Here is a 27,576-nt window from a genome sequence, read left to right as displayed (position 1 = left end):
GTCAGACTTCAAAGTAACAAAAGCATTTCCTCTGTAACATATTTGTAATAATTTGGGCTTACTGAATTCATAAAATCTGAAGAAAATTGCCTCTCTGTTGTCTGGCTTCAATTTCTCCTCTAATCTAATATGGACATTTTAAGTGGATCTGTAAGATCCCCCTCTACAGCGCAACTGGGCTGAAGATGCTTCCTTCTTGGTAACTTCCACACCTGGTCTTAATCCCTTGTAATAAATACTACAGTGACACACGAAGTCTCAGTTTCTGTTTTCACATCATTTAGACCATTTCTTAGGAGCAGAGTCGACCAGAAACATTAAATTAATCGGTTGAGAGTAAAGAGTTGTACTTACTTTTATTTGGCTTTTCAGAGATTCGGGAAGGAGAAAACCTACTTGTGCAAGAGTTTCCTTCACATTGGTGATAACACAAACTTGTTGTGATAGGTTGTCTGTGATTAATAAAAAAACCTTAGTATTTCATGCAAAAATAAATTAATCCAAATTACTAATCTGCTAAACAGTACCTTCAATCCACATATTGTTTCTTCACAGAACATTTTCAACAGCTGTAAATTCAAAGGCTACAAGGTACAACTAATGTAAGTATGCAATTTATTATAATAGATGTCTCAAAATTCAAATTATATTTTAAATGATTTTGTACAACATGAAATCATTTCATAAGGCCTGTCCCTAAAGCCCACTTATATCTATAAAAAGATATTTGTTCAGGTCCACATTGACACTAGATGACAATCAAGAAAATTTTTAAAAATTTTATCCCTCTTATCACTTCAAGAGATAACTAAACACGGTGTCAGTAATATTGAGTAAATAAAGGGGGAAAAAAAGAAAAAACAAAAAAAATCCCAAAAAATAGGAGATAACATAAATCCTATTCCCAAAAACATATACTAAAAAAATTGCCAAAAAAATTTATTTATGATACCGTCTAAGGAGAGAGCAGATGTAACTGTTCACCTCAATAGCAAAGAAGTGACAAAGATCTGAGCCTGGGCAACTTCCTAGATCCTTTACTGATGGGGCAAAGTACAGTATGTTGTTGCTATCCAGAACAACAGTTCAAGTTATTGATCTGTTCCACAAAGCCAGTATCTCAGAAAATTAGTAATTTCTCTGGTTATTGAGTTCCGGTTTTAGATTCAATGAATATTTTCCTTTCTTTAAGCCAATAAGTCAAAATTCAAGTCTGAAACCCTCAAGTCTAATTCAGGACTTCATCCTTTAAATGCTGAATTAACACGCAGAACAAAACACAAGATTTCCAAAGTTTTTGGCGTAGCCATCCCATAAGCAACTGGAAATTTCACACACGTAAAGTCTAATTAATTTTAAAGCAGACTTCAATGAAACTACAGAGACAGAAATATACCAAACACCACCACAAAATAAATTAGGAGTGAAAGACAAGAAAAATTATAAAAATATGGGCAAACTGATCTTCAAACAAGTCTGGATATAAACAATATATATTTGTTGCATGTGGAAAGTTATTTCTATAATTACATCCCACACAGTATGTTCAATCAGATGCACAACTTCAGTAGTACAGAAACTTTCTATTGTAAACCCGCAGACTTCTTTATAAAAATAAACAAAAATACCTGAAAATTAATTTTACAGCTGCTGTAGAATAAACATTATTAGAAAGTGACTTGTGATTTTTAAGCAATTTTCTGTGAGCAGGAAAAGTGAATTAACCACTGCGAATTCCAAAATATAATTAGAATGATTTTTTGAATCATGGATATTTATTATCTCCAATATTTATAACATGGCAACAAAAAAAGTGGTGGCAACTGACTTTGTATTAAGTTAGCAAGAATGGGAGGGAGGAAGAAAGGGAGAGAACAATAAACATCTGCTTATAAACCATCACAACCAGATGGAAACGAGAATTAAAAAAATGCATGGCCAGTTCTCACAGGACTGGAAATCAGAGGATACCACAACTGTGGGAGAAATTATCTTCCCATAGATTCACTGGGTAAAAAAGTATACTGAACATGCATCACAGTTGGCTTCTACTAAACAGAGAATAACTTTACAGTCTGAAAAATGGAAAACCATATTGAATTAATTTCTTATCAGCAGAAAGAAACTAATGGGTAGATTGAAATCAGAGCAAGAGCCACTTGAATTTAGTACTGTACACAAAGTGCAGATACAAGATAGATATACATAATAAACCAGACTAGCATATCAGATTTCAAGAACTCAGACTCTATTGAACTAAGTAATTTAATGAAGAAGGTCAGATTGGAGCTATTACAAAAATTCACATGTGGAAGAAGGCTGTGGAATCCAAAAAGGCACCATAACTTAGGCTCAAACAGTTCTTTTTAAAAAGAAGTCTGTAATCAACAGCGTCAGAAGTATTCTCACAAAAGACTGCTCAAAGGCTGCAGCTATAAAAACCCATCTCACTACTCTCTCCAGCCCTCTTAGATCTCTAATTTCCTGTAATATAAATGAGAAAGGAGAGACAAATACAAAAAAGCAACTAAGATTTGCAGGCTGAGTTTAATAAAGGAGAGAGAAAAAGCAATGAAGTGTGGAAAACTCTATTTTTTATCCAGAGAAGAAACATAATGTTGTAAGGGAAAAGTATGTTACTAAAGTAGAAGACCCTTAAAGTAATGATAATACACACATTGAAAATATGCTCCATGCTTTTAAATCATCAAGGAAAAGAGTAAAGGAAGTCTGGTAAATAATAATTTATAAAATCACCATAGTAAAGCAATGATTCTGTTCTAGTTGAAGTTTGAAACTCAACTTCCATTTAAATCCAAACAATTTCAAGTGGCCAAATCCATGTGTAAATTTAGACTGCATCCTTGCTGCATTGTGGGAAGGAAGATTGAGTGGAGCCTTCGTTCCCAAAACTGCTAAGATGATGGAGTTCTGTCACCCACCACAGTCATGCTGAACCCAAGTGAGCACAGTGGAGTGCTGGCTTGTAACTCCACAGATTCCATCAGTTCTGCTGCCTGCCAGTAAAACTGACTCTCTGCAGCATTTCATTCCTGGTTTTCAGAATTCTATTCGGGTGAATGAAACAGTCATTCTGGAAAGCCACAACATGGCCACGTCACAAAGAATTTTAACACTCAGCTAAAAACATTTTGTTTTCCATTGGACCAATGGATAATTGAGGTTGGAAGGGACCTCAGCAGGTCTTTTGTTCAAACTCTTCCTCAAAGCAGGATCACCCATGAGGTCAGGCCTGGTCACTCAGTCCCTTACTGCTCTGGCATACTCCAATCTCTCCAGGCAACCTGTTCACTGCTTTGAAACTTTGAAACTTGGGTGAAACTTTTATCGAGTTGGAACTTCCCTTGGTTGGGTTTTCGTGTTTCCTCCTCTTCTCCCACAATGAACCACAGTTCTACTTAACTACTTGCTGCCATAATTTTCTTTTCATCTGCTCAATGCTTTTTAAAATTGTTCTCTCACTATCATATTACATATCAGACTCTACCTTACTTTGGCCTCCTCTTCCTTTACTTATTTAAACTTATTATTTCCTTGGAAATTTCCTCTCCCCAACACACATCACCCATTGACTGCCAGCTTCATTCCAGCTGTACCTGATAATGGAGTAGTATTCCCTATTCACATGCATTATATTTGATCCCTTTTAAAACTTTTAACATACACTCAGAGCATATTTTTTGCATTAAATAAAAAATAGTTAAAACTTTACACTGTCAAATTTAAACATTAAATTTCCCTATCTTTACACTGTCAAATTTGAACATTAAATTTCCCTATCAGGAGTTTTCTTCATTAAAGCTAAATTTGATACAAGATTTCAGAATTAGTCCATTAAATCTATTTTTTCTACATCAGAAAACATAATTTTCAATTTTTCCACACCCTTCTTTGATATCCTGAAAGATTTAGATGACATTATTATTCAGCAACACTTGCCACAGTCTTTATCCTAGGATCATACCTAATTATAAATTAAAATGCACGCCTGTTTATGAAACTGCCATAGTTAGATGATGTATTAAGTGTACTGTAATGGAAGACTTAGAAGTTTACCTTGAAGAGCATGCCACAAACAAGCAGCAATTAAAATAGTATTTTATTTGAATAAAGATAATAAATATCATATCCTAGAGAATTAATACCGTAAGAAAAAAAAAGCATCTGAATGGCAAATAGGTTTTAGCCTACAGACATAAATTTTTTTCTCTTAATTGCATATGTGTTTGTACATACACTTGTTTTTGGAAACAAGTATGCCACACTATTCTAAGTCTGCTATTACAATTCCAATTATTTTAGAAGCACATCTTAATCATCAAAATGCTTTTGAAGTTTGCAGTGAATTCCAAGTAGTAAATTAATTTATCAGAAATCCATTTGCAACTTTCTACATAACGATGGCTTGACTGGTCTAGAAATTCAGTATGGTTTCCTCTGGCATCTTTAGAAACATCTTTGTTATGAGATGCTACTACTGTAAACATAAAAAAAAAAAAAAATTAAACTGTTGAAATTGTAATTTGAATAATATAGTTAACCAAAAACATCAAACAATTCTTTTTGTTGTTTACCCATTCCCCATGTCTCTGTAGACACAAAAACTAAAAATCAAACTTAACACTGATCCTACCAATATTAGTATACAGGAAAGAAAGCAACATTTTGTGGTAGAAGGCAAGAAATGAGGGTTGTTTTCACCTAACAGTAGCTATCCAAGGAGTATTCCCCACATGCCAGTTTATTTCTTTGGCTCAGAGCAGAGAACAGCCATTATTTCAAGAGCATGCCCACAAAAATGCAACCTACCTCACATAATATCTCTGTCCTTTGCTAAACAAGGCTTATCTCAATTTCTATTTTTATAAAAAGTCACATGGTTTCTTCACAGAGCACAAGTCATAATATGTAGCTCCCAACAGTCATAAACAGTTTGAAGGCATGACAATATTTTTTTCAGCACTTGCAAAAATCATCATTTTATCTACATCAACAGATACTTCTTTAGCCAAATGTGAGGGCAAATTATCCAACCTGCAAATGCATGCTCTTGTGAAAAAGTAATTTATAAAGTAAGGCCCTTGAGAAAAGAAAAACAAGAAGGAGGAGGAGGCCAGAGAGTCAAACTGTAAGTTACAAACTTCTTCTGAGAAGCACCATTTAAAGTTACATGTTGGAACTAGAGTTCAAAGTTATCTACCTTGAGGGCAGTAATCCTAATGGAATTTTTTTAGGATGTTTTGTATTAGCTTGATCTTAACTACATTTCTAGATGAGTCACCCCTATTGTAAGACAATGTTTTCTTACTTCAAGACTATTAAAAATAGGCGTGTGCCACCTTGTCTGCATACTCTACAAGTTTGTACCTGCTTAACTAAGAAAAGCATTAAATTTGCTTTTTATAAAAGTTATAAAAAAGAATTGAGGAAGTTAAGAAATTAAAAATAAATGCCTTAAGGAAATAGTCTCAAAAGAAAAAGAATTCATTAGTCTATTTACATCAGTGAAATGTTTCTTTGTGTTGCCTTGAATGATATTCATGCATATAAATATCTAAGGTAAAACACATGCATGAAGGGATGCATGTTTTTCTTACTTCCACCTGAGTCAAGTTTAACAAACTGAAACTTCTTGAATTCCTGAAGAAAACCAAAAGTTTTGATCCTTAATAAATACAAACTGCAGATGACATAAAATTTGGAATTGTAGTCACAAAATTAAATGTGTACACTCAAAAGTTCTTCATCACTACTGAATTTATCCAGAGATAAAATGTGCATCCAGCACAGTAAATTGGGTAACAATAATAAGCAAATCAGCCATGAAGACTGAAACAGCAGTGGGGTGCAGTGTGAGGCCAGAGCCCTTAGTACCCAGCACCCTCCTAGTCCATGCATTCAGCTTCTGGGACATCTCCAGAGAACCCTTACAGCATGAAAATGGCATTTAGAGAGCTGGCATCTTGCAACTCAACTTGACATGTAGGACTTCCCCCTCAGGCACCCTACATGACACAAAAAGTGATAAGCAGGAGCGCCTCACTTACAGGAGCATGTAGAGATAGGGCAAGTGGAAATGGCTTCAAACTGAGAGTAGATTAGATTCAGATGAGATATTAGGAGGAAATTCTTTACTGTGAGGGTGGTGAGGCACTGGAACAGGTTGCCCAGAGAAGTTGAGGATGCCCCATCCCTGGAAGTGTTCAGGGCCAGGTGGAATGGGACTCTGAGCAACCCAGCCTAGTGAAAGATGCCCCTGCTGATGGCCATGGGCTTGGAACTAGATGTTCATTAAGGTCCTTTCCAATCCAGGCCATTCTATGATTCTGTGGTTCTACAATATAGCACCACATAGTTGGTTCTGAACTCTCAAGAAAAGCAGACACTGTGATATAGTCAATTACCCAGCTTGCAGGAAAGGACTAACTGAGCATGCCATTCTCATTTCATGACCTGTCCTTGAAGGTTTCTCATAGGTGCAGCACAACACAGCAGAATATAACAAGATTTCTTCTGTAAAATGATGCCATACAGGGGTACATCAGGATGATGCTCCAAAGGACAAAAATATATTCTCCTCTTAAATACACTTTAAGTGTGGAAGGAACTGTAGTAAATCATCTCACCAATATTAATTTACATGGTTCAACTGCCCACTACCAAAATAATTCATGCTATAGCCACCTGAAAGTCTGAGATTTTAAGCCTTTTAAAGGCACAAAATAGATAAGGCATAGATTTGAAACTGCTGTCTTGGAGAACTAACAGTGCCAATTCAAAACCCCATTAAAGATAATTAATTATGTAAGATAGCTCTGTTATCCAGTGTTCTAATTTGCTACGAAGGATTCATTACACTGCTTGCATAACAAGCAAAGAACATATACGGCTTCTGCTTCCTGAACACAAGCAATGCAGCAAGAAGTAAATCTAAACTTCAACAATCTTAAAGTACAGATTTTCATAGAGACCATCATAATAAGACTACTGCACTTACTGAAGCATATATATTGCATGCTGCCACAGCAAAGGGATATCAGATAAGGAAAGGAATCAGCCTGGTTGAGCCTGATTGACCACCATGAAGGTGGTCATATAAACTAATATATCAACTAATCTCCTTTAAAGATCTATGAGATTATTGAAGCCCTTGTATACACAGAAGCATGGAAATTCATTTGGATGAACGTTAGTTTCATTCCAAATTTGCAATTTTTTGACCACTGGCTCCATCTCCATCTTCTTCACTGTGCCCCATCTGGCATTTATACACACTGCTAAGATCTCTGTGAGCCCTCTCTTCTCCAGACACATATCTGGAGAAGCATCTCACAGCATATCCTCATTTGACAGATGTTCCACTACTTAATCATTGCCATGGTTCTTTGCATGTTTCTCTTCAACAACCATTTCTCCCCAGATGTGGAAACCCAGAATTGGACCCAAAACTCCAGATGTGAGCTCACCAGTGCTGAACATAGAGGAAGAATCATCCTCCTCAGCCTGCTGGTAAATGCTCTGCCTACTGTAGCCCAGGGAGCTGTTGGCCTTCTTTGCCATAAGGGCATGTTGCCAGCCCCTGTTCAATTTAGGGGTGCCTTGACAGTTTCTGTTAAATTTCTTGTCCACCAAGACCTCCCAGGGCCTTTTCTGCAGAGCTGCCTTCCAGCTGGTCAGTCTCCAACCTGTAATGGTGCTTCCCAAGGGCAGGAGTTGCATTTCCCCTTGCTGAACCTCATGAGACTGCTGTTCACCCACTTCTCCACCCTGCCAAGGACCTTCTTAATGGCAGCACAACCACCCTCCCACCCTCTTTCCTTCAAAATGTTTGGAATTCCTAACCTTGAAAGCTAGGAGTGTGGAACTTCTAAGAATCCTATAAAAAGCAGGATTTTCAAAAATTCCAGGCTTCTAGCTATGAAGATGTGAGCCCATTGCCTGTCAGAACCAGAAATTTCCAGGCTTCCCAGTTCTATACTTTTGATTTGTGCCTAAAAAAATAATTTAAGTAGTTTTAACAATGCATTTAATATGAAATATTTGCCCACTGTAATAACGAGAGTGAACAACTAGCCAGTCACTCACTGTCCACCAAGATCACAGAGGTTTTGCTCTGATTTTCTTGCATTCTTTTCTCTGGAAAGGAATTTTTAATCCAAAGGGAAGTTCCTTTCTCTTCAACATTTTCTGGGGTTTTATCCCTCAGTTGTCAACAAGGAGTCAGGCAAGAGTCCCTTTAATCACTGCCCATCAGTTTACAACAACCATTTCATTACAGAGTATTTGAGAATTCTTCCTTCCTACATTGTTTTTAGAGTGAGTCCACCTAGGTAAATGCAGTCTTAATGTTAAATTGGCATGAAAATGCTACCATCAGGAAAAAAAAAAAAAAAAGGTTAACAAACTGTTCAACAAAATATTCATAGATTAATGATATACCTCAGTATCTCATAACTGCTATATCAATTTAGGCAACAACTGACTTTATGTAAAACAGTGAAGAGCCCTAAAGAGTTAATATCTAATTTTCACTCTACTACGTAGAATAGAAAGATGGAACATATTCAGAATCTACCTGCAAATGAAAGGAAAAAAACCCTGTTTATTCCTTATAAGGCCCTCCAAAATTAATCTCTATTTGACTGTAATATACACAGCTTTTTATAAGGGTCTGTATTCTGAGAGAAGTAAATAAAGATAAATATGCATAATACAAATATTCCAGTAAACAAGCTAAAACAATTTGCCTAAGCACATTTTATCCATTATATAACTTTTCTTAAGGACATTTCAAACTATCACACACAAATTCTTAATTAGAATCAGGAATATGCAAACTGACAGTCACAAGGACAAACACATACCCTTAATGATTGATTCAGCTGCATACAGATCCCGCTTGTAGGTCACCTAAAGGACAGACAAGCCTCATTAGATTTAACACAGCAGGAAGGAATGTAAAACCAATAAAACAATGCCCTGAAGGCAATTCTTTACATTTTAAACACCATAAACAAGTGATATTGTCAATTTCTTAATTTTGGTAAAATATTTCTGGCAATTTATGAGAACAGAGGTTGCAGAAACTACTGGAGACTTGCAAAAATCCCTTTTCCAAACACTTAGATCTGCTTAGAACTCATTTGAAACCTAAAAGCATTTCAATCCTTTGAAAAATCATGAAAACATGATAATGCATCTATTTTTTTACATATCCACTCTACTCCAATTTTATTGCAAATAGATTAAATTTTATCATGACTTGAGATCATAAAAATGACAGCAAGGGAGAAACCTTGTTATTGCTTTAACTAATATAGGTGCAATTTTTCAGTAGTGAAAGACTATTACTGCTAATGAGAGTCCAATTAACCAGGGGGAGTCAGTGAGACTACAAGTAGACTGCGTGAGCTTTCAGAGAATTAATAAACATCAAATTCCTCTTGAAGACATTAATCAGATTACGTTAGATGAACAATAAGATGCTGAATATTTACTTGGTACTTGCAAAAAACACCCTTCATATCTGTCTTTGTACGCTCATAGTGGCTGACAGTGGCAATAATAGGCTTTGCAAATAAAGTAACAGAAAATTAAAGTCAGCATCTACCCAAGACATTAACAGTCTTCGCTAGCAATGTCTTCACAATGACAAGCAATGACTTGAACTGCCATGAATCTTAAATATTTGTATTTGTTTTCACTGCAAATTCATTTTATGATAAATAAAATTTTTCTAGACTTTCTGATTTTTTTTTCTCCAGAGTCTGAATAAATTTTTTCTTTCTTTTGAAATGAACTGAACAGAATTCCAAAAGCTTTAGTGCTGCAAGGTAAATCTTACAGCAGGACACCACTAACAGTATCAGCATCTTAGTTTCCAAGTGATCATCTGATTTTAACGTAAGGATTCTTGTAACCACTTTCATTTAAATCTCATAAGTTAAACTCTGTATTATGTCTCCATCAGACACAGATGAATAACATCTCATGATTTCCCCAATGCATTGTATTCTTTTTAAACTAACTTCCCTACAATTTGTCCTGCAGGAGGAGCAGCCAGAGAATGAATCTGTCCTGCTTAATCTTAGGAGTTTGACTTTACATACAGACATTTACATTTTTACTTACTGTTGGGAAGAATCAATGTCTTGAACTTACATTTAAGGATAGAGTGACCAATTGAGTGACTGATTTTGCTGCTAAGTTTCTTTCTATTCACCAGATTCTAGAGGGCCGCTATACTGAACTTTCAGTAAAGTGTAACAGATTATAATCTCAAAACTTTTCAAGAAACAAGACTGAAGCCTGTTAGAAATGGTCTCCTACTCTAACATTTACAGTCTCTTTGTGGTGCAAAAGTTTTTTAAAAACCTTTTAAACAGTCTGATTAAAAAAATGGTAGGTGTAGTCTTCAAGAAAACAGCACAGGAGAATAAAGTTAAGAACAAACCTTTAAAAAATCTCTTCTGAAGTTCTGAAACAGACATCAATAAATGCTTTTGTTTCTAGAGAAATAAATCATTGAAGACCCTATTAAATGCTTCATTCCTTTCATAATCTTTGATCCTACATTTTAGATACAAGCTCCTATAAGTTTCGTGAAAATTGCAGAGTTCACAGAAAAACTCTTCCAGATACCATCTGTGACCCCTTACCAGTCAAGGAGGGAGAATTTCTCTTCACCTCTTTCAATTTGACTAAGATGCTAAACTCAGTTCCCTGAATGGTCCCTATTTATAACAGTTCCACAGACGTTGAACCCAGATTTTTCCATAGCATTCCAGATGCACTTGTAATACTACATCTCTTTTCTAATTTCATGTTCCTGTTTCTCTAGCCATGGCTGACATATGGTATTTTGCCCACACAAGGTGGAAACTTCTTACCCTCTGTGGCGCCTACACCACATTCAAAGTCACTGCCTTCCAAGAACAATCTACTAAATATACTAGAATATACTTCATTTGTTTCTAAAATCTGTTATTTATATTTGGCTGCAATGAAAAGCATAGTCTTTGTTGAAAATGTTTGCTAAGTAATCCTTATTAAATAGGTTACTTCTGATCAATTATATTTTTATTTACAAATCCTTAAATCTTTGTTGGCAAACTTTATCAGACAACTGTTAAATACTTTAGAGACAATAACAGTTTCTGCAGAAACTGGTGAGACATGATGAGAATTATCTTTTGAAATATATCAATTATCTAATTTTTCATCTATTTAATAAGAACTAGTATAATTACAGTCATCCTATTTTTAATTAAGATGTCATGTAGTAACAAGTCAAACTTCTGCCAGTTGTATGTTGCAACAGCACTACCATCTTTATCAGCCAAGATTATAGGCTTGTAATAGAGTCTTGAAGCCAATTTCACAAAATAAGTAAATTCCATGTTGGTTAACATTAATTACTTTAATCCCATGACTCTTTATCGATCAAGATTGCCTGTACCAGCGCACTCTTTCATTTTGCTGATCGATAACAAACTCATAGGCTCCAAATTATTCAAATTCTCATTTTTCCTGTGATAATATTATTTTTCATTTTGTCCTCTTGAACATCCAGTGGTCCAAGATTTTCAGAAAGTTATTGCTGCCATCCACAGTATCACTAGGCCAAATATTAAAACTCAATACAAATACCTCACAGTTACAGAACATGAAAACATGACCTGCTTATAGCAAAGGCAGAACTTATTAAACATCTTTACTTTTCTGTATAATAAATAATACATTGTACTTGTTTAATAAAGCCTTGAAAATAATCAGACAAGGTTGTTTTCCTGTGTGCCTTTTTTTGTTAATTGTCAGAATACAAGTTTTCACTGCCTACGAAGATATTTTAGAAGTTATTCCCGAAAACTACTTCCATGTGATGTTTAAAAGTCTTCTTCAAACTGATATAGTCTGATGAATGGTTCAGACTTACAAAAATGTATATTAAATGCAAAAATACAACTCTTTACTCAACAAATAAAACAAAATCATGATCACACAAGTAAACAAATGTACTGCATTTCAGTTTAATGAAGTTTTTCCCCTCTTAGACATTGTACAGATCTCCTTTGTATGGGATAGTTTTGTAGGATTAGAAAATAATCTATTGCTTTTTAGAAATAGTAAGGATTTTTCACATTGTCAACACTGTCTGTAAATCTGTCAAAATTTTTAAGAAGTGTTCTTACATTGAATTTTTATCCACAGTACATACACACACATATTAGAGTACAACAAATACATTCTGTTACTTGATTTTACACTTCAAGAGAATATTGCCCCAGAATATTTAAGATCATTTTACTTTCAAGGTATGAAACACAGAGAAACTGAAAATGTGGTGTTGCTAGAAACTTTCTGGTTTTTTTGCCATCCTGATCCCAAATATCTTATACATAGCTATATAATAACTATCTCTAAAATAGAACTTATAAATATTTATAACATTGAAGTAATTTGAATTACTTGGTTGTTTTCACTAAGTAGAATTATTTTAATTTTGTAATTTGTTCCCAGAAAACAAACAATCTTTCTACTGCTTTAGTTCCAACACTGACTTTGAAATGTTACATTTCATAATGTACAAGTGCTCAGGTAGAATAATAAGTGTTAATTCAAAAGATAATATATAAACACACAGCATTTTCCCACAGCTTTGAGTCATTTAATGTTATGTAGGTTGTGGACCTCATGCATAAACTGAGTTGTTACAAATATCTGATGTGCTCTTTAAAGATTGAAGGTCCACATAGGATGAATCTGGCTTTTAATACTTGAACTTTAGAAGCTGTTAATTGACTGCAGTCCTTCTGTTACGCATCCTCTGAAACCTCAACTGAACAATGATCATTGCAGTTCTCATTTATCTGGATAGAATATCTTTTTGCCTTGTGTTGAAAATATAAGACTGGAGCCATTGAGAAAACATCAGTTCTTGGCATATGAAATTTCATTTAGATCAGCATTTAAAACCTAGCAGAAAATAATAACAATATATTACAAATTACAGTATTATGACAGCTAAGAAAAGACACTTGTGTTTCTGAGAGCTGATTAGTAACAGCAATAGTTCCTAATTATTTTATAAGCAAGCACTACTTGAGAAAACTGGCAGTCTTCTGCACTTCATGAAACTGCAGACAAAGCACAACTGTTCTCTTCTTTCATGGTACTGCTCCAAGCCACCTGCCAAACACCATGGTACACAGTGACTAACACCAGGTGCTACTCAAGAAGAAGCTGTATTGCTCTGTAGGCTCTATAAATGAGTGTTTCCTGCAGAAACAATGTAATATTTCACAGACATTGTCATTTTTATGCCTTTCACTTCTAATGATTTTACAAGCCACAGAAGACATCAACGACTTTTAGCTACAAAATTAGAGGCACAGGATGTGAGAAGGTACTTTAATGACCTGGCACCAGAATCCTTGTGTTTATTGTATGTAAAATATTCACTGCTCTACAATTCCTGCAGCACAGTGTCTGCACATAAAGGGGTGCTCTTGCTACTGTCACACTCTACACAACACTGTCAACACTGAGACTGTGCTGGGTTGACTTTGGATGGATACCAGGTGCCCACCAATACTGCTCTGCCATTCCCCTCTTCAAGTGAATAGAGGGGAGAAAATATAACAAAAGACTCATGGGTCAAGATATCAGCAGGGAGAGATCACACAAACCAGACTTAACTCAGGGAAATTAGTTTAATTTAGTTTAATTTATTACCAATCAAATCAGACTAGGATAATGAGAAATAAAACCAGATATTAAAACTTCTTCACCCTACCCCTCCCTTTTTCCCAGGCTCAACTTTACTCCCTGTTTTCCCTACCTCCTCCCCTCCAGTGCCACATGGGGATGGGATAATAGGGGTTGCAGTCAGTTTATCACACAATGTCCTTGCTGCTCTTTCCTCCATAGGGGGAGGACTTTCCTTTCCTTCCCTTTTCACATGATCATTTTCCAAATGTTTATAGGCTTCTTTAAAGTCCATTGCTACTGCAATGGGTCCCACATGGTGTAAAGTTAACAGCATCAGGATTTTGTTTCATAAACAGTGTTGGACAATGACACTTCGACAAGTCTCTTTTAGAACAGAGATGTGCACAAGTTCAAGTCCAAATGAAACTGAGAACTGGTTACTAATGCTATTCCTTGGGGCCTCATACTAGGGACAATATTGTCTAATACCTTTATTGACAACCTGAGAAAGGGGAAATACCCTCAGAAAACTAGTAGATGGCAACAAATGAACAAATATTCATTCAATATGAATGAATACTCAAGGGTGCCACAGTAATTTAGAAGGATTCTGAAAGTCTGGAAAAGGGAGCTGAGAAAAACTTTGTAGTCTGTAACAAACATATAAATACAGCATCCTGCATCTGGGACAGAAGGACCCTGGGCAGCAGCAATCCATGCTGATGCTGAAATACAGAAAACAACTTTATAGAGAAGGATCTTATAGACAAACTGAGCATGAGTCAGCAGTGGGGAGCAGTGGAGAAAAGGAATCCAACAGGGCTTACTTCAGTAAGGAAGTAGTACTCATTACAGGTAATACAGGGATTATTCCCCTGTATCTGGCCCTCCAGAGAACATTCCAGAGTAGTGTCTGAATTTTGCATTCCCTAGTATAACACAAAGAGGAACAGGCAGAAGCCAGTAGAGGGCTGCTAAGATGTCTGAGAGAACTTGGCTTGTTCAGCCCAAATTACAGAAGATGGAAGGGTGGGAAAGCGTTAATTAATAGCCATAGTGAAGAATAAATTGGACTTTTCTTGCAGAGATTTCTGTTGGCCTTTCTTCCTTTCCTTGTGCAAGAGGCAGTAAGGTAAATGTTGATGAAATAACATGGAAAAAGTCCCCATACAAAGTGATATTCATTAGAATTGTCTTCTCCAGAGAGCCTGTGAAATCTCCCAACTTGGAGATATTCAAAACCTAGCTGGACAAGATCCTGCACTACTTAATATAACTATCCTGATCCCAATTTCAGCAAGGTGTAGGACTAGATGACATCTATCTATTTCATTCAGACTTAATTATTCTGTCATTCTAATCTACATTTATCTACTGGACATCAGTAGTATCAACAGACAGCAAAGAATCAGACAAACATTATAATCAGCTAAAAGAGCATTACTGGTTTATTTTGCTACCTTTCATATAAATACCATGCTTTGCAATGTGGACAATGAAGCCATCAAAAAAATTATGTAAATATGCATGACATAATCTGTCCCTCAGAAGACTAAATAGGAAAACAGATCATATACGGCTTCAGAAAGATTGTATGTCCCCAACAAGATATCAAAAGAAGTTCTGTAAGCAACCAATGCATAAATAAATTTCGCTGTTAAATTGCACAAGAAACTTGCACTGCAGATTCAGGAAATTGCCTTTCTTTGTAAGATTTATGGTTATACTATTAGAAATAACTTCTCATTGGAGGAAATTTACTCTCAAAGACAGGTGCAGTGATTTGAGCTGCTTCCCGATCCTTCAATGTGGTAACAAATAAAATAATATAAATAAAATAAAATATAAAAAATTCAAAATTGCTTGACACAACAGCTACTACAAACAAATAATGTGGCACCATCCAAAATAATGATATGTGATACTTTGAAGTAAAAGGGACTACTACTTTGGCACTTGTACACACAGCTGTTTGGTCAGTCTTCAGGAACCTATCAGATTACCAGACAAGGTAAATGATGTTTAAAAAATTTTAAAATATTATTTGAAGAAGTCTTAAATAGTACAGTCTTACTGAATGTAATTAACTACTCTAAAAATCAAATTGTTGATAACTAGGTGTTTGGCATCAGAAAGAAAAGTGATGTCCTCATAGGAAAAATAGAGGAAAATAGGCAAAAATACACAGAAATAGCAGGAGAAAGCTGATATCATAAAAGAAAATTATTAGTTTTGGAGATTACAGATTTATAGTTTTACAGATTCTCAGGTTGTTCAAATATCTATATGTTTTTCCTATTTAGAGGAAAATGCTGTCTTTCAAGTAAGACCTGCCCAAGTCTCTCTACAGTAATGAGCTCTAAAAAGAGCTCAGACAAAACTAATTCTGAAAGATGAAACAGAAAAGCCTAAATTACAATTGAAAACACATCTAAATTTTTATAGTAATATTCAAATTTTATTCATTTAAAATTATATAGATAGAACTAGTTATTATTATTTTCTTTACCTTCCAGAGGTCAGCTGTTCCTTCTACAAGTTTGGCATTTGTTTTGCAGTATTTCAGAGCCAGATGCAAACATTCAGTTCCATAATCCAGGTCATAGTCTGTACACTGTAGTAATTAAAAATGAAAAAATATCCTAAATTAGTCTTAGATACTTCTAAGCAACAGCACATTTTCTTTCATTAATTAAACCTTATATCTCAACAGTCCTATTGACAGTAATACATCTGTATTAGGCACATAGGTTCAGCATGGATCAGAAATAAAATAGTTCCAAGAAGCTTATGCCAAATTGTGGCTATTCAACAAAGTCCTTCAGAAGTAAATAAAACACTTTTGAAGCACAGATGAATTCAGTTAGGTGCTGCAAGTTTCTTGCTAAACCTCTACATTGTTAAATAAATGAATGAGAAGATACACGTATGCTATGTATAAAAAAATTCTTGATGGAGTTGAGAGAGGACTCACCAATAGACACCACTGATCCTCCAGTGACAAATCTTTAGAGTATGGGAACAATTTAATAGATGTAGAAACATGGATCCTCAAATACTGTTTTGGTTATGGCAGAATCAAAAAAGGGGTAGTAGTAACTAAGAACCTCTGTATTCCTTATGTGATTCCCTCTATCTTTTTCTCCAGTTATCTGCACAGAAAATAGCAATCCCATGCTGCTCTATGATCCTTACAGATAAAGAGGAAAAAAAAAAAATGAAATAAACAAACAAAAAACCCCCACACAACAAACAAAGGTTTATCTATCTTTTAGTTATCTAGAAAAGATGTTCTCTTGACACACCTTTCCCAAGCAGTTTGGCTTCCTATTGACACTGATTACAAGAACCTCATTAATGAAAAACTGAGTAGGAAGAAGAATCTTCTAGGCTTCATAGATAGAAAAGTAGGAACTGGGAGCTTATCAGTCAGGACTACCTCAAGATGAATTAGCCTAACTAAGAAAAGAAAGTTCTACTCTATTTTCTTATTGCTCAATTACTGGTCCATCCAGAAACACAAATTCCACGTAACAAGGATAATTAAGATAGCATCTTTTATTTAAAAAGGAGGTATTTGAGAAGATCACAGGTGGGCAAGCACACTATCCAGTCTCTATTTCAGAGTGAATTGCCAACAATAAATAAGAAAGAACAAGAAAATAATATGTTTTTACCTTCCCAGAATGCTCCCTTTGCCTCATATAAAGCTATTATTCTGGCTTCAGAAATCTCTATAATAAAAATTCCCTGAGGGACACACTGAACCAGAAGCAACTGCCTTAACAGCACTCAGTGAATTACAGGATTCCTAAATTCACCCAATCATTTTTTTGAATAGCAGTATTTTTTTAGCAACTGTAGCAGGGAGTATCTCATTCATCAGTCTTTTCATCACATGATCTGTTATTCTGACTGAAAAACTACCTTCTGAACCCTTCAAAATGCTCCACCACATCTCCTCTCACAACTTTCCACAGATAAAGAGATCAATATCTATCCAGTCATTTAATGTGTGGAAACTACTTAACAACTTTGATCAATCCTTTCACCCTCTATTTGCCTACACTTATCTATGAATTTTATCGTATTCTTCTACAAACCTTCTCAGTTAGCTCTCATCTCTACTACACAGGGGACAAAAATGGGTACCTCCACTTCCTGGTCCAAATTATTTATGAACAAAATAACTGCACATGTCTCAGTATATACCATCATGAAACAGTGGTGATTTACTGAAATGAAAACTGGTCATGCACTTGTCCTTGTTTCTTATCTTCTAACAAATAATCTACTCTGGTAAGTCCCTTCTCTTATCCCAAATCTTGAAGTTTCCTTCAAGAGATTTCAGTAAAAGCTTCAGTGAAACATCTTATTAACACACTTAAGTTGTTATTACCTAAATCAACCTCAAACAAGATGCCAGTAAAGTCCTTAAAGAATGACAATTAGCTCTCCATTACATAAGCTTTCCTTTACAAACAATCCCACTGTGTCAAATTTAATCATGTGTCTACAAATTCACGTTTCAAAGATACTGTGCTCAGTAATTTCCAGTACCCTTCAGGATTCGAGAAACCGAAATTGTCAAGTATGTAAAAATTTTAGTGGATTAAAGGAGAACCAAAAGAGAGTACTGCAATAAACCTGCCTTTCTTCTTATTAAGTTCCTGAAGAAGTTTATTTAAACAGATGAGAAAGATTTTTAGGTTTTATTCTTGTTTTATAATGTATCAGTGGAATTCAAAGAATTCATTGTCATTACACATCTGAATTGCAATACTTATACATGCAGACATCCTAGAGAAAAACATAGCTATCACTTTTATATTATTTAAATCAGTAAATTCTGTCATTTTAGCTTGTCAGCCAACTTAGAAAAACGCTTTAAATGTTATTTTTCTCTATAGTTTTTTAGCTTGAGTTACCAAAAGAATTGACACAAGAACATACAGTAACTTAAAAAGAAAGGGGTTTCAAAAAACCACTTTGGAACATTTTTAAATTAAGCAGAAATTTAAATAAACAGGATACAAAAAGAGGTCAACAAAAAAAGATAAAGGACTAGAGAACTCTATCTCCAAAATACATAAAAATCCAGTAATCCCTCAAGTAAAGAGGTATGGAGGTAAAGTGGCAATAAAACCAGAAATGGCCTGGTAGCTTTTAATTCCATATGTTTCCTTCTTTCATTTTGTTTTTAAGGAAAGTTTTCTGGTAGAAAACAAACTATTTTTCACTAATATGGGTAACATACAAATTTTTAGAACCCATGTATTTTTATTTTTGCTTCAGAAGGGAAGACAAAATTTCAAAAATAAATTTAGCTGTAAAAGAATTTACTTTGAAATAAAATTAAGTAACAATTTTAAATATATGGATAATTAATGCAGCTAGGGCAAAACTAAGCAATTCCAAATTTTTAGCAAGGTATTAATCACAGATAATTAGAAGGGAGTGGAGAAGTTCCATGGGCTAAGGCATCTTGAGAGTATTGCTTGCTTCAAGGGATGAAATATGACACAAAGCAAAGTAATAATGAAATACATATTTCACTAACACTTGTATATCATGACATTTACCACTCTAATTATCTGTAATTGTTTCAACCTAAACATATTGTCAGAGTGTACTGTTCTCCCAAGTCTGATACACTGATGTCAGAGGAAAACAATGAAATTAAGTAGCAGCACAAGGCCAGCTGCTTATATACCATCTCCTGCTAAACATCTTCACATGTGAAATTTTAAATCCATATTCAAAGTGCGGAACTCAAAAGTTTCTATCTTGACCTAAGAAATTCAGTTAACAAATTAGCATTATTAGAGAGCACCTATAAAAAAAGGTCCTGCATCAGGCACAACATCCCCAGCCAGTCAAGGGCGGGGATTGTCCAGCTCTGCTCTGCTCTGGGGGTGGACTCACCTCGAGTGCTGGGGGCAGTGTAAGGGCACCTCAGTATAAAAAAGACATTAAACTGTTAAAGAGAGCCCAGAGGAGGGCAACAAGGATGGTGAAGGGCCTTGAGGGGAAGCTGTATGAGGACTGGCTTAGATCACCTGGTCTCTTCAGCCTGGAGGAGACTGAAAGGAGATCTCATTGCAATTATAACTTCCTAATGAGGAAGCAGAGGGGCAGACACTGATCTCTTCTCTTTGGTGATCAGTGACAAGACCCAAGGGATTGGCCTGAAGTTGTATCATGGAGGTTTAGGCTGCATATTAGGAAGCAGTTCTTCATCCAGAGGGAAGGAGCAGGCTCCCCAAGGAAGTGATCCAGCCCCCAGCCTGACAGAGTTCAAGAAATATTTGGAAAATGCTCTCAGGTGGTGGAGCTACTGGGGATGTCCTCTGCAGGGCCAGGAGATGGACTCAGTGACCATTGTGGCTCCTTCCAATTCAGGATATTCTATGATTCTACAAAAATTCCAGAATATTTGTGAAGAAAATTCTTACTGACCAAGGTATACAACCATTTTCATCCTAAGTCTTCTGTATGTGATTCAGTGTACATCTAGATTCAATTTACATGACAAAAATCTGTTTAAAACTCTTACCCTTTCTAAAGCCCCTTTATTACAGAAAGCCTTTTTAACATAAGTTTGACAGTATACAGTTAAGTGAACTTGACAGGCACACATAGCTTTGTGAAACAATAGACATAGTTTAAGTTTCAGACCACAGATTTGAAATGAGGGAAACAGCTGGAAATACTGGCACAAAACATCCACAAAAGAAAGAAAACATAATAGTTTAGCTCTTTAAATGGCACAGAAGAAAATATGTCACTTAAAATGCTTTTGTACTGTTGAATATTCAAAGAAATTCTACTAGGTAGTTTTGGGAACACTTTTTTTGTGGGTGGCTTTGTTTGTTTTCCAAGAGTGGATGTTTGAATAAAGTGCTACGAGTGGAACGAGATACAGATTTCAGCATTACACAAAGTCTTCTTCCTCCTCCCCCCAAAATTAGTTTGAAAACATTTTGAAAAATACAACTACTTCCTAAAATGCAAGGTTTGTTGTTGTTCCTTGTATATAAATAGAATAAGAGGTTAGAGAAAAGAGCAGCTATGCAGTCTGTGCCTCCCTGATATTTACTAATAGTCCATATGCTTCCTTCCTTCCAATACAATACTTTGAACACTAATTTACTGTATCTTTCTATGGGAGCTGGTAACTATACAACAAACCCAGCACAGATAAAAAGTAGGTTCAATACAGGACTGTTATTTTCGAATATTTTCATCATTCCTTAGTTTATAAGACACAAAATATTCTTTTATGCATTAACTGAAAGAAAATTTTCAGATATGCTCCTTTACACTGGTGTCTTTATAGCCTTTGTAGAGCCAGGATTTATACTTCTGTAACTCTTAACAGTGTAATCTTTACACTTTTTCCACTCTCAGCAGCATCTCCATTTTTTTATCTCATATAAATCCATTCAGTAACAATATGAGAACACTTGCACTTAAAATACATAACTAATCAACAATAGCAGAGGTTTAGGATTTTTCCAGATCCTGGCAAATCAAGCTTCCACTGCTGAAGTGCCAGAGTACATCATGAACACTCATCATCAGGAACATTTTACTGAGTTAAGAAAAGGAGACGACACAAGCTCTCACTGAACCTGAATTGGACTATTTTTATCATATATTATAAAGATTTTTTTTTTTGTCACGCTCTATACCACTGAAACAAAAAAATGCTGAATCCAACAGAGGGCTTGCAGCAAGCACTCAGCCTACATCAGTATGCCACAGCTAAATGAGAGACAGCAGAAGCAGCAAACAGAAGGAGGAAACATGACTGAGGAAATACTGAGATCAATGTAAAACCAGATTATCTCATCTCTGAAACTATTTTTACTGTAGTTAATTATTAAAACTGTTGTGACATACATTCAGATGCAGTAGTAGTGAAGAGAACAAAGATACAGCAATTTACTCCCTAACAGAATGAAGCAAGCTTGTTTTTATACAGACCTGTATCTGTATCCCAACACCTTTCAGTGCAGTAACTGCAAGTGCCTTTTCTGTACATGATTTCCTGGCAATCTACCATTAAACTACTGAACACTTCCTGATTGCTCACTGGAATATATTGATACTCATATTGCTTCCCAAGTACACTAAATACCCATATTTTAGTTACAACATGAAGAAATAAGAAAATAGTAATATTCTATGTGACACGAGTAGTAGTCAGAACATTGTGTTAGGATTCATTGTTTAAACTTTTAAAATTATCTTGCAAATTGGAAAAATACTTGGGAAATAATTATTTGGACAAGACAAAGACAAGAAGAATCTTGCCCCAATGTAGAAAATGTAGATTATTTAGGTAATTCTATGAAAATTTGAAGATGTAATTGTTCACGTTCTCCCAATAAAGAGATTTCTAAATACATGACATTATAAAATTAAGAAATGAACAGATAATTTAACTGAGGTCGGAAGCAGAGGTAAGCCAAATTCAGACCAAGCTAAAATGCATTTTTAAATTTAATTTTTTTTTTTAACAGATAAGATTATTCACTCTTGGAACAATTTACTTCAGAAAAATCACCTCTTGAATTATGCAGTATGATAAATGGTCCTATTCCTTGTCTTTCAATACACCAAACTGTCAATAACAAGAGATTAAAACCTCTAGCTTCACTGTTTGTCTTCTTTGTTACTATCTCAGAACAATCAACAGATGACATTTAGATGGGTGGTCTCCCATATGCAGGATACCAGGATCCTCACTCAGTATTCAGAATGTTCTGAGCTTGTGCCAAAAAGGTGATTCTCATGGATACAGGACACTTACCAGGGTAAATCCAGTAACACAACAGTATTCTCATAATCCAATCTAACTTCCAACTTGAATATTTGCATAGTGCCTCCTTAACATACACCTTCCAAATTATATCTGAAGACAAAATGCCTTTTCACTGCCATAGGGATGCCAAATTTCACCCATGGAGTAGAAGCTTTGCACCACTGCAGCAAACAATTCCAAGAGCTAATATGTGAATTTGCAAAGTTCTTTGAGATCCTACAGGATGAGGAGTGATATAAAATGGAAGTAATTATCCCATTAGCAAAAATACTTTTTTTCTTGTGCAAGGCATTAGAATCTCTCCAAACATTCTTGTGGCAGAATTTAATTATGGGAAGGTGGGGATTCAGACAATATCCTGGCTCTATCATTGCTCCAAAGAACTAATCAAGTACAGAGCTATCTAAACTAGCACAGTTTTCTCCAGACCACCAATCTAGCTTCACTTTTTGAATAAAAGAAAGTATTACTGACAAAATTTCTTTTAGCATATTTACCCTGAAAAGCATTCTTTAGAATTGGGTAAGCTTTAAGGATAGGAAAAATTATTTATTCCTCCCTGCTCCTCAGGGCAAAGTTGTCAGGGTAAAAAGATGTCAGATGAAATAATAGATCTCTTCGGAAAATACCTCAGAGCTACAACCTGCAGATTATACAAGTTAGGATATTCATTTAGGTGAGGCTGTAGTTAAACAACAGTCCGCATGCATCAGCCTGACAATGAATGGGAGAAATGAAGAACGTCTCCAAAACTGCATTATTAAAAAATTAGCACCATAGCAATTTTGCGTCAAAACAAGAAAAAATTTACCAGCTTTCAGTGTGCATTAAATGGAACAGAATCCAAGTTCTATTGAAGTTCCAAAAAAATAATTTTTTTAAAATGTGACTAAAAGAAGTTATAAACTCAAAGCTGAAATGGACAACAACAGTGAAAGGATACTGTTGATAATGTGAAATTTCTCATGTAAGAAGAAATAGATGTTCTTCTAACATTTAGGAGTACACAGATTTCCTTGTCAAACCATCACATCTAAAATCCTAATGACCTATGAACAAATCAGAAAGGCGTCCTTTTGTTAGATTTCATATGCTTGAAAAAAAAATGTGCATTGAAAAAGTCACAGATATTTGCCATCTTCATAGTACACAGATAATTAAAATTAGGGATAGGAATTTCAAAAACCTTCAGCTAAGTATCCAGCTTGCTTGGACCAACCAAGTAGGTAGTTGCACTAAAACTGTAATTACCTGTTATATAGGCAGAGGGAAGAATGCTGCCTTTAGGACTCCATACAAAGAAGAACAATGTACTGTCTTCATACAAATCATACTACAAGATTACTATTAGTCTAGCCAGCTCTTGCCTAATTCACAAATCACTTCTTGATTCAGTATTTCAGAATACCTTTAATGAGAAGGAAGAAAACCTATAGACACAACTGGAATGCAGAATTAGGACAAATACAATAATAATGTTACATGGCAAATATTTATAAGACCTGAGTATTTAACTATAAACTACAAAAGTAAAGTGTGTGACCAGAGCCTGGAGATGTGGAAAAGGAAGTGGACCTACACACACAGAGAGCATACAGAAACTGCAAAATCCATTCGAATGAAAATGAGGTTAAATGATCATCTTACAACATAATACACTTAATAAAAGATTCCTGATGTTTTTTTTAAAAAGACAAAGACCAAAAAACAACCCAGTACAACTTATGATAAAATGTATATATATTATGCACTATTTGTCATATGTTTAAAACAATGGTGATCTCTTTTTCAGTGCTTCTACATTACAGAAATGAACAGCTCTAACCCATATCACTAATTCATGATGGAATAGAATCAGATGAAAAAATTATCTCCAAGTGAATGCTTACAGGAGATAAAATAATAAGTTGGTCAACCTTGATGACAACTTACATGCCTTGATATATGCAAAGTTTCATGTTTGGTGAATGTTAAAAATTAAGGTTGATGTGCCTTCAAGATTCAGATATCTTTAGTCTTGGCAAGGAGATGAGCAGTGGTTTTCTTCAGGATTCCAGCACTAGAATTAAATGCCAAATTTTGTCTTGCTTATATCTTGATCCTTCAGTCCTTTTTCTGAATCTGACCCTTTCTCCCAAAGTTGCCAAGGTTTTAGTCAACAATTTGTCTACTACCGTTCATCTAATCACTTGTTGCTCCTGGCAATAATAATTTGACAGGCATTGATGTTTTTAACAAAGAATGAAGCCACAGGAAAATCCCCAAATCAGTCTAGACATTTTTGCCTCGAAGGACTGTGCCTGACCTATGCCAAAATATTGCTAAACTGCTACAGCTGATTCCACTTCCCTACTACAGAGGATACCAAAATGCTTCACACATGTTTGAAAAAGAATCCCAGTAATGTTGTGCCCTTTCAAAAAGTACTTTAGAAGTTCACAAAATCCACATGGAATACACTCCCTATTATTTACATACAGAAAAGACAATACTTTCAGCAGATACTTTTACAATGGCCCTAACAATAGCCAACTTCCTTTCTTACTCTGGCAAAATCTTCCCTTAACATTTCTAGGGGTTTGTTAGAGGAGAATCATTTTAGGACTTCCTTTTCTTCTACTAATGACCAGGTTGGACAGTTTGCAGACAATCTCTTCTCCCCATCTCCACCCAATCTCTGGACATCTTGCAATGATTTTTTTGGGGAGTGGAAGAACATCTGCCTCCCAGAATTCAGCATCAAAGTATGTGCATGATTCTCTCTGACACACTATTGTTTTGTATCTTGTCATTACTATGTTTATATATAGCTTGTTGTCTCCTATGCAGGCAGATGCTGTAATGGCCCATAAGTAAATGTAATTTGCTTAATATTCAAAGAGTGGTTAATGTTGGCTATGAACAGATACACTAATTCAGTGTAGTCCCAAAAAGTACTAATCTATACATATTTTCTACACAGACTAGATAGAATCCTCAAGATCAGACTCATCTGCGTGGATATCTGTAAGGAGGTTATAAACAAGAACCAGAGAAATGTCTCTAAACATGTTGAAGCTCATTCTCCTTCAACAAGGAGTCCTACTTCCTGTTCCTTTTTCTTTTTTTTTCTTTAACTTCAGCTTCATTGTTCTGGTTAGCTAAATATAAACTACCATACTCTGCAAAAGGTTTACTATCAACAGATGATTAAACTATATATGTAATACAAACACCCACCCTCCCCAAGAAGTGTGTAGTTCTTACAGTAGATTTCCACGAGTTCTGCAGATCTTGAGGAAAATTGTAATGTATAAGTGATCAGCAGAAAAAAAAAGTTATTTTTTAAAAAATAATTCTTAAAAAGCTATCTCTTAATTTTGAATTAGTGATCAGACTTTGCCATACCATCCACATATGAAGGATTCCTGCAGAATTCTAATATGTCCTGTTCTTTTTTCAGGTGTTTGTGGCTATTCGTTCTCACAAGGTTCTCGGCTTCCCTGGACTGGTGGTGAGCAACTCTCTGGTATTCCTCACATTTGTGCTGACAGCCCCTTAACCATTGTATCATCTTACCAGGGCTGCTTGTTTACACATCTGTTATAGAAGCTGGTCAGAATCTTCTACCTACCACTCCTGTTTCCATTTTTGATTGTTTCTCTTCCAGATCATGAAATGGTAAAAATGTTCCTGCTACCTTTCTTGCTTTAGCAGGTACATTTCAAGTGTTCAATGCTTTGAATATTTCAGTCATTATATATTGTGATTGTTTGTACAGAACACGTGACACAATACAACAAGATGTTTTGTGCAAAAGACAAAAAAAACTTCGAGATCTTTGCACATTTCACAAAATGTCAAAAACAAGTATTACAGAAATCAGTCTCAGCCTACTCTGATTAAAGGAAAATGGTAGTCTATCTGACTTCCTGATACTCTAATTCTTTTAAAAGGTACTGCTCCAGGGAACACTTGACTTCTGGTAAGTGAAGTCTTTTCCCCCACCCACCTCCTCCCAGGCTTGCAGGATCATACTTCACATTTGTTCCTACTTAAATAAGAAGTGGAACAGAAATATGAAACTACCTTAAGCAAAAATGAACAAGTCTGGTCTAAGGAATCTATCCCTTATTTGCTACCTTTGGAAAGGGTGGATTTTAAATTAACACTTAAACTTTCTGATTTTCCTTGGGATTGATAAAAATGAAAAAGGAACAGGCATTTTAAAGACCAGAATTTTTTTATTAACATAACAAATAAAAAAAAAATTAAAAAATTCAATTGGCTGATTTTGTCCCAGGTAATTCAGAATTGAAGTAAATAATGGATTCTGCCACTTTTACAAATTTTCCAGAGGTTTTACTAGTTATTAAAGGTTTGGATTTTTTATTTTAAAATTTTTAATTTGTCCATTTAGTGTGGTTCATTACATTGTGCAGGAAATGAGAACTCACAAATTAAGACGTACCAGAACTAAGAGTAGTGGTGTAATATCACATTTATCCCCTTAACAAATTTATACATCCTTTTACCTAAAATCCTAAGGAAAACCCCTGGCTAACATAAATCCTCCCACCCACAAGATCCACACACACTATAAATACAGTTCTTTCTCCCCTTGTAGTTGTTTGCATTGGTCACTTGTCCACCTTGAGCCAGACACACACTGTACAAATAAAAGTTGTAACTTTTATAAATTTTATAAACCTTATAAATTGTATAAATTTGAAAGTTAATAGTTATGAAATCAGAAGTCTTGATATCATAACAGTTATAAATCAGAAAGTAACATATATCTGAACAAAGACCTTTTTGGAATACATGTTTTAGGCAACAGGGAAGATGTAAGACTGAAAACTAAATTAAATGCATCACAACCTGGATGAATTCCTCAAAATCTGTCCTGGATTTTTGACGCCAAATATAAAGGGGAATCCTTGTAGTACACATATATTTTAAGGTACTATTGTAAATTAATCTTTGGAGATTCTCTCTAGAGGAGATTCAACTATCAATACCATCTTTTTATTTTT

At 35.1% G+C, this 27,576-nt stretch overlaps 1 protein-coding gene across 1 annotated transcript in view; it reads right to left on the bottom strand.

The window, feature by feature from the left end:
* CRPPA (CDP-L-ribitol pyrophosphorylase A) overlaps positions 1–27,576 on the bottom strand; it is a 108,201-nt gene that overhangs the window by 52,913 nt on the left and 27,712 nt on the right. The window contains exons 4-6 of the mRNA XM_056484348.1: positions 16,241–16,345; positions 8,886–8,931; positions 355–452 (exon numbers count right to left, since the gene is read on the bottom strand). Of these exons, the coding sequence (XP_056340323.1) occupies positions 355–452; positions 8,886–8,931; positions 16,241–16,345 (249 nt within the window). The remainder of the gene's footprint in view (positions 1–354; positions 453–8,885; positions 8,932–16,240; positions 16,346–27,576) is intronic.

This window comes from Oenanthe melanoleuca, chromosome 2 (assembly GCF_029582105.1).
Source record: "Oenanthe melanoleuca isolate GR-GAL-2019-014 chromosome 2, OMel1.0, whole genome shotgun sequence".
Classification (NCBI taxonomy): Eukaryota; Metazoa; Chordata; class Aves; order Passeriformes; family Muscicapidae; genus Oenanthe; species Oenanthe melanoleuca.
The sequence above is the reverse complement of the archived record's forward strand: the minus strand, read 5'-3'. Positions and strand labels throughout refer to the sequence as shown.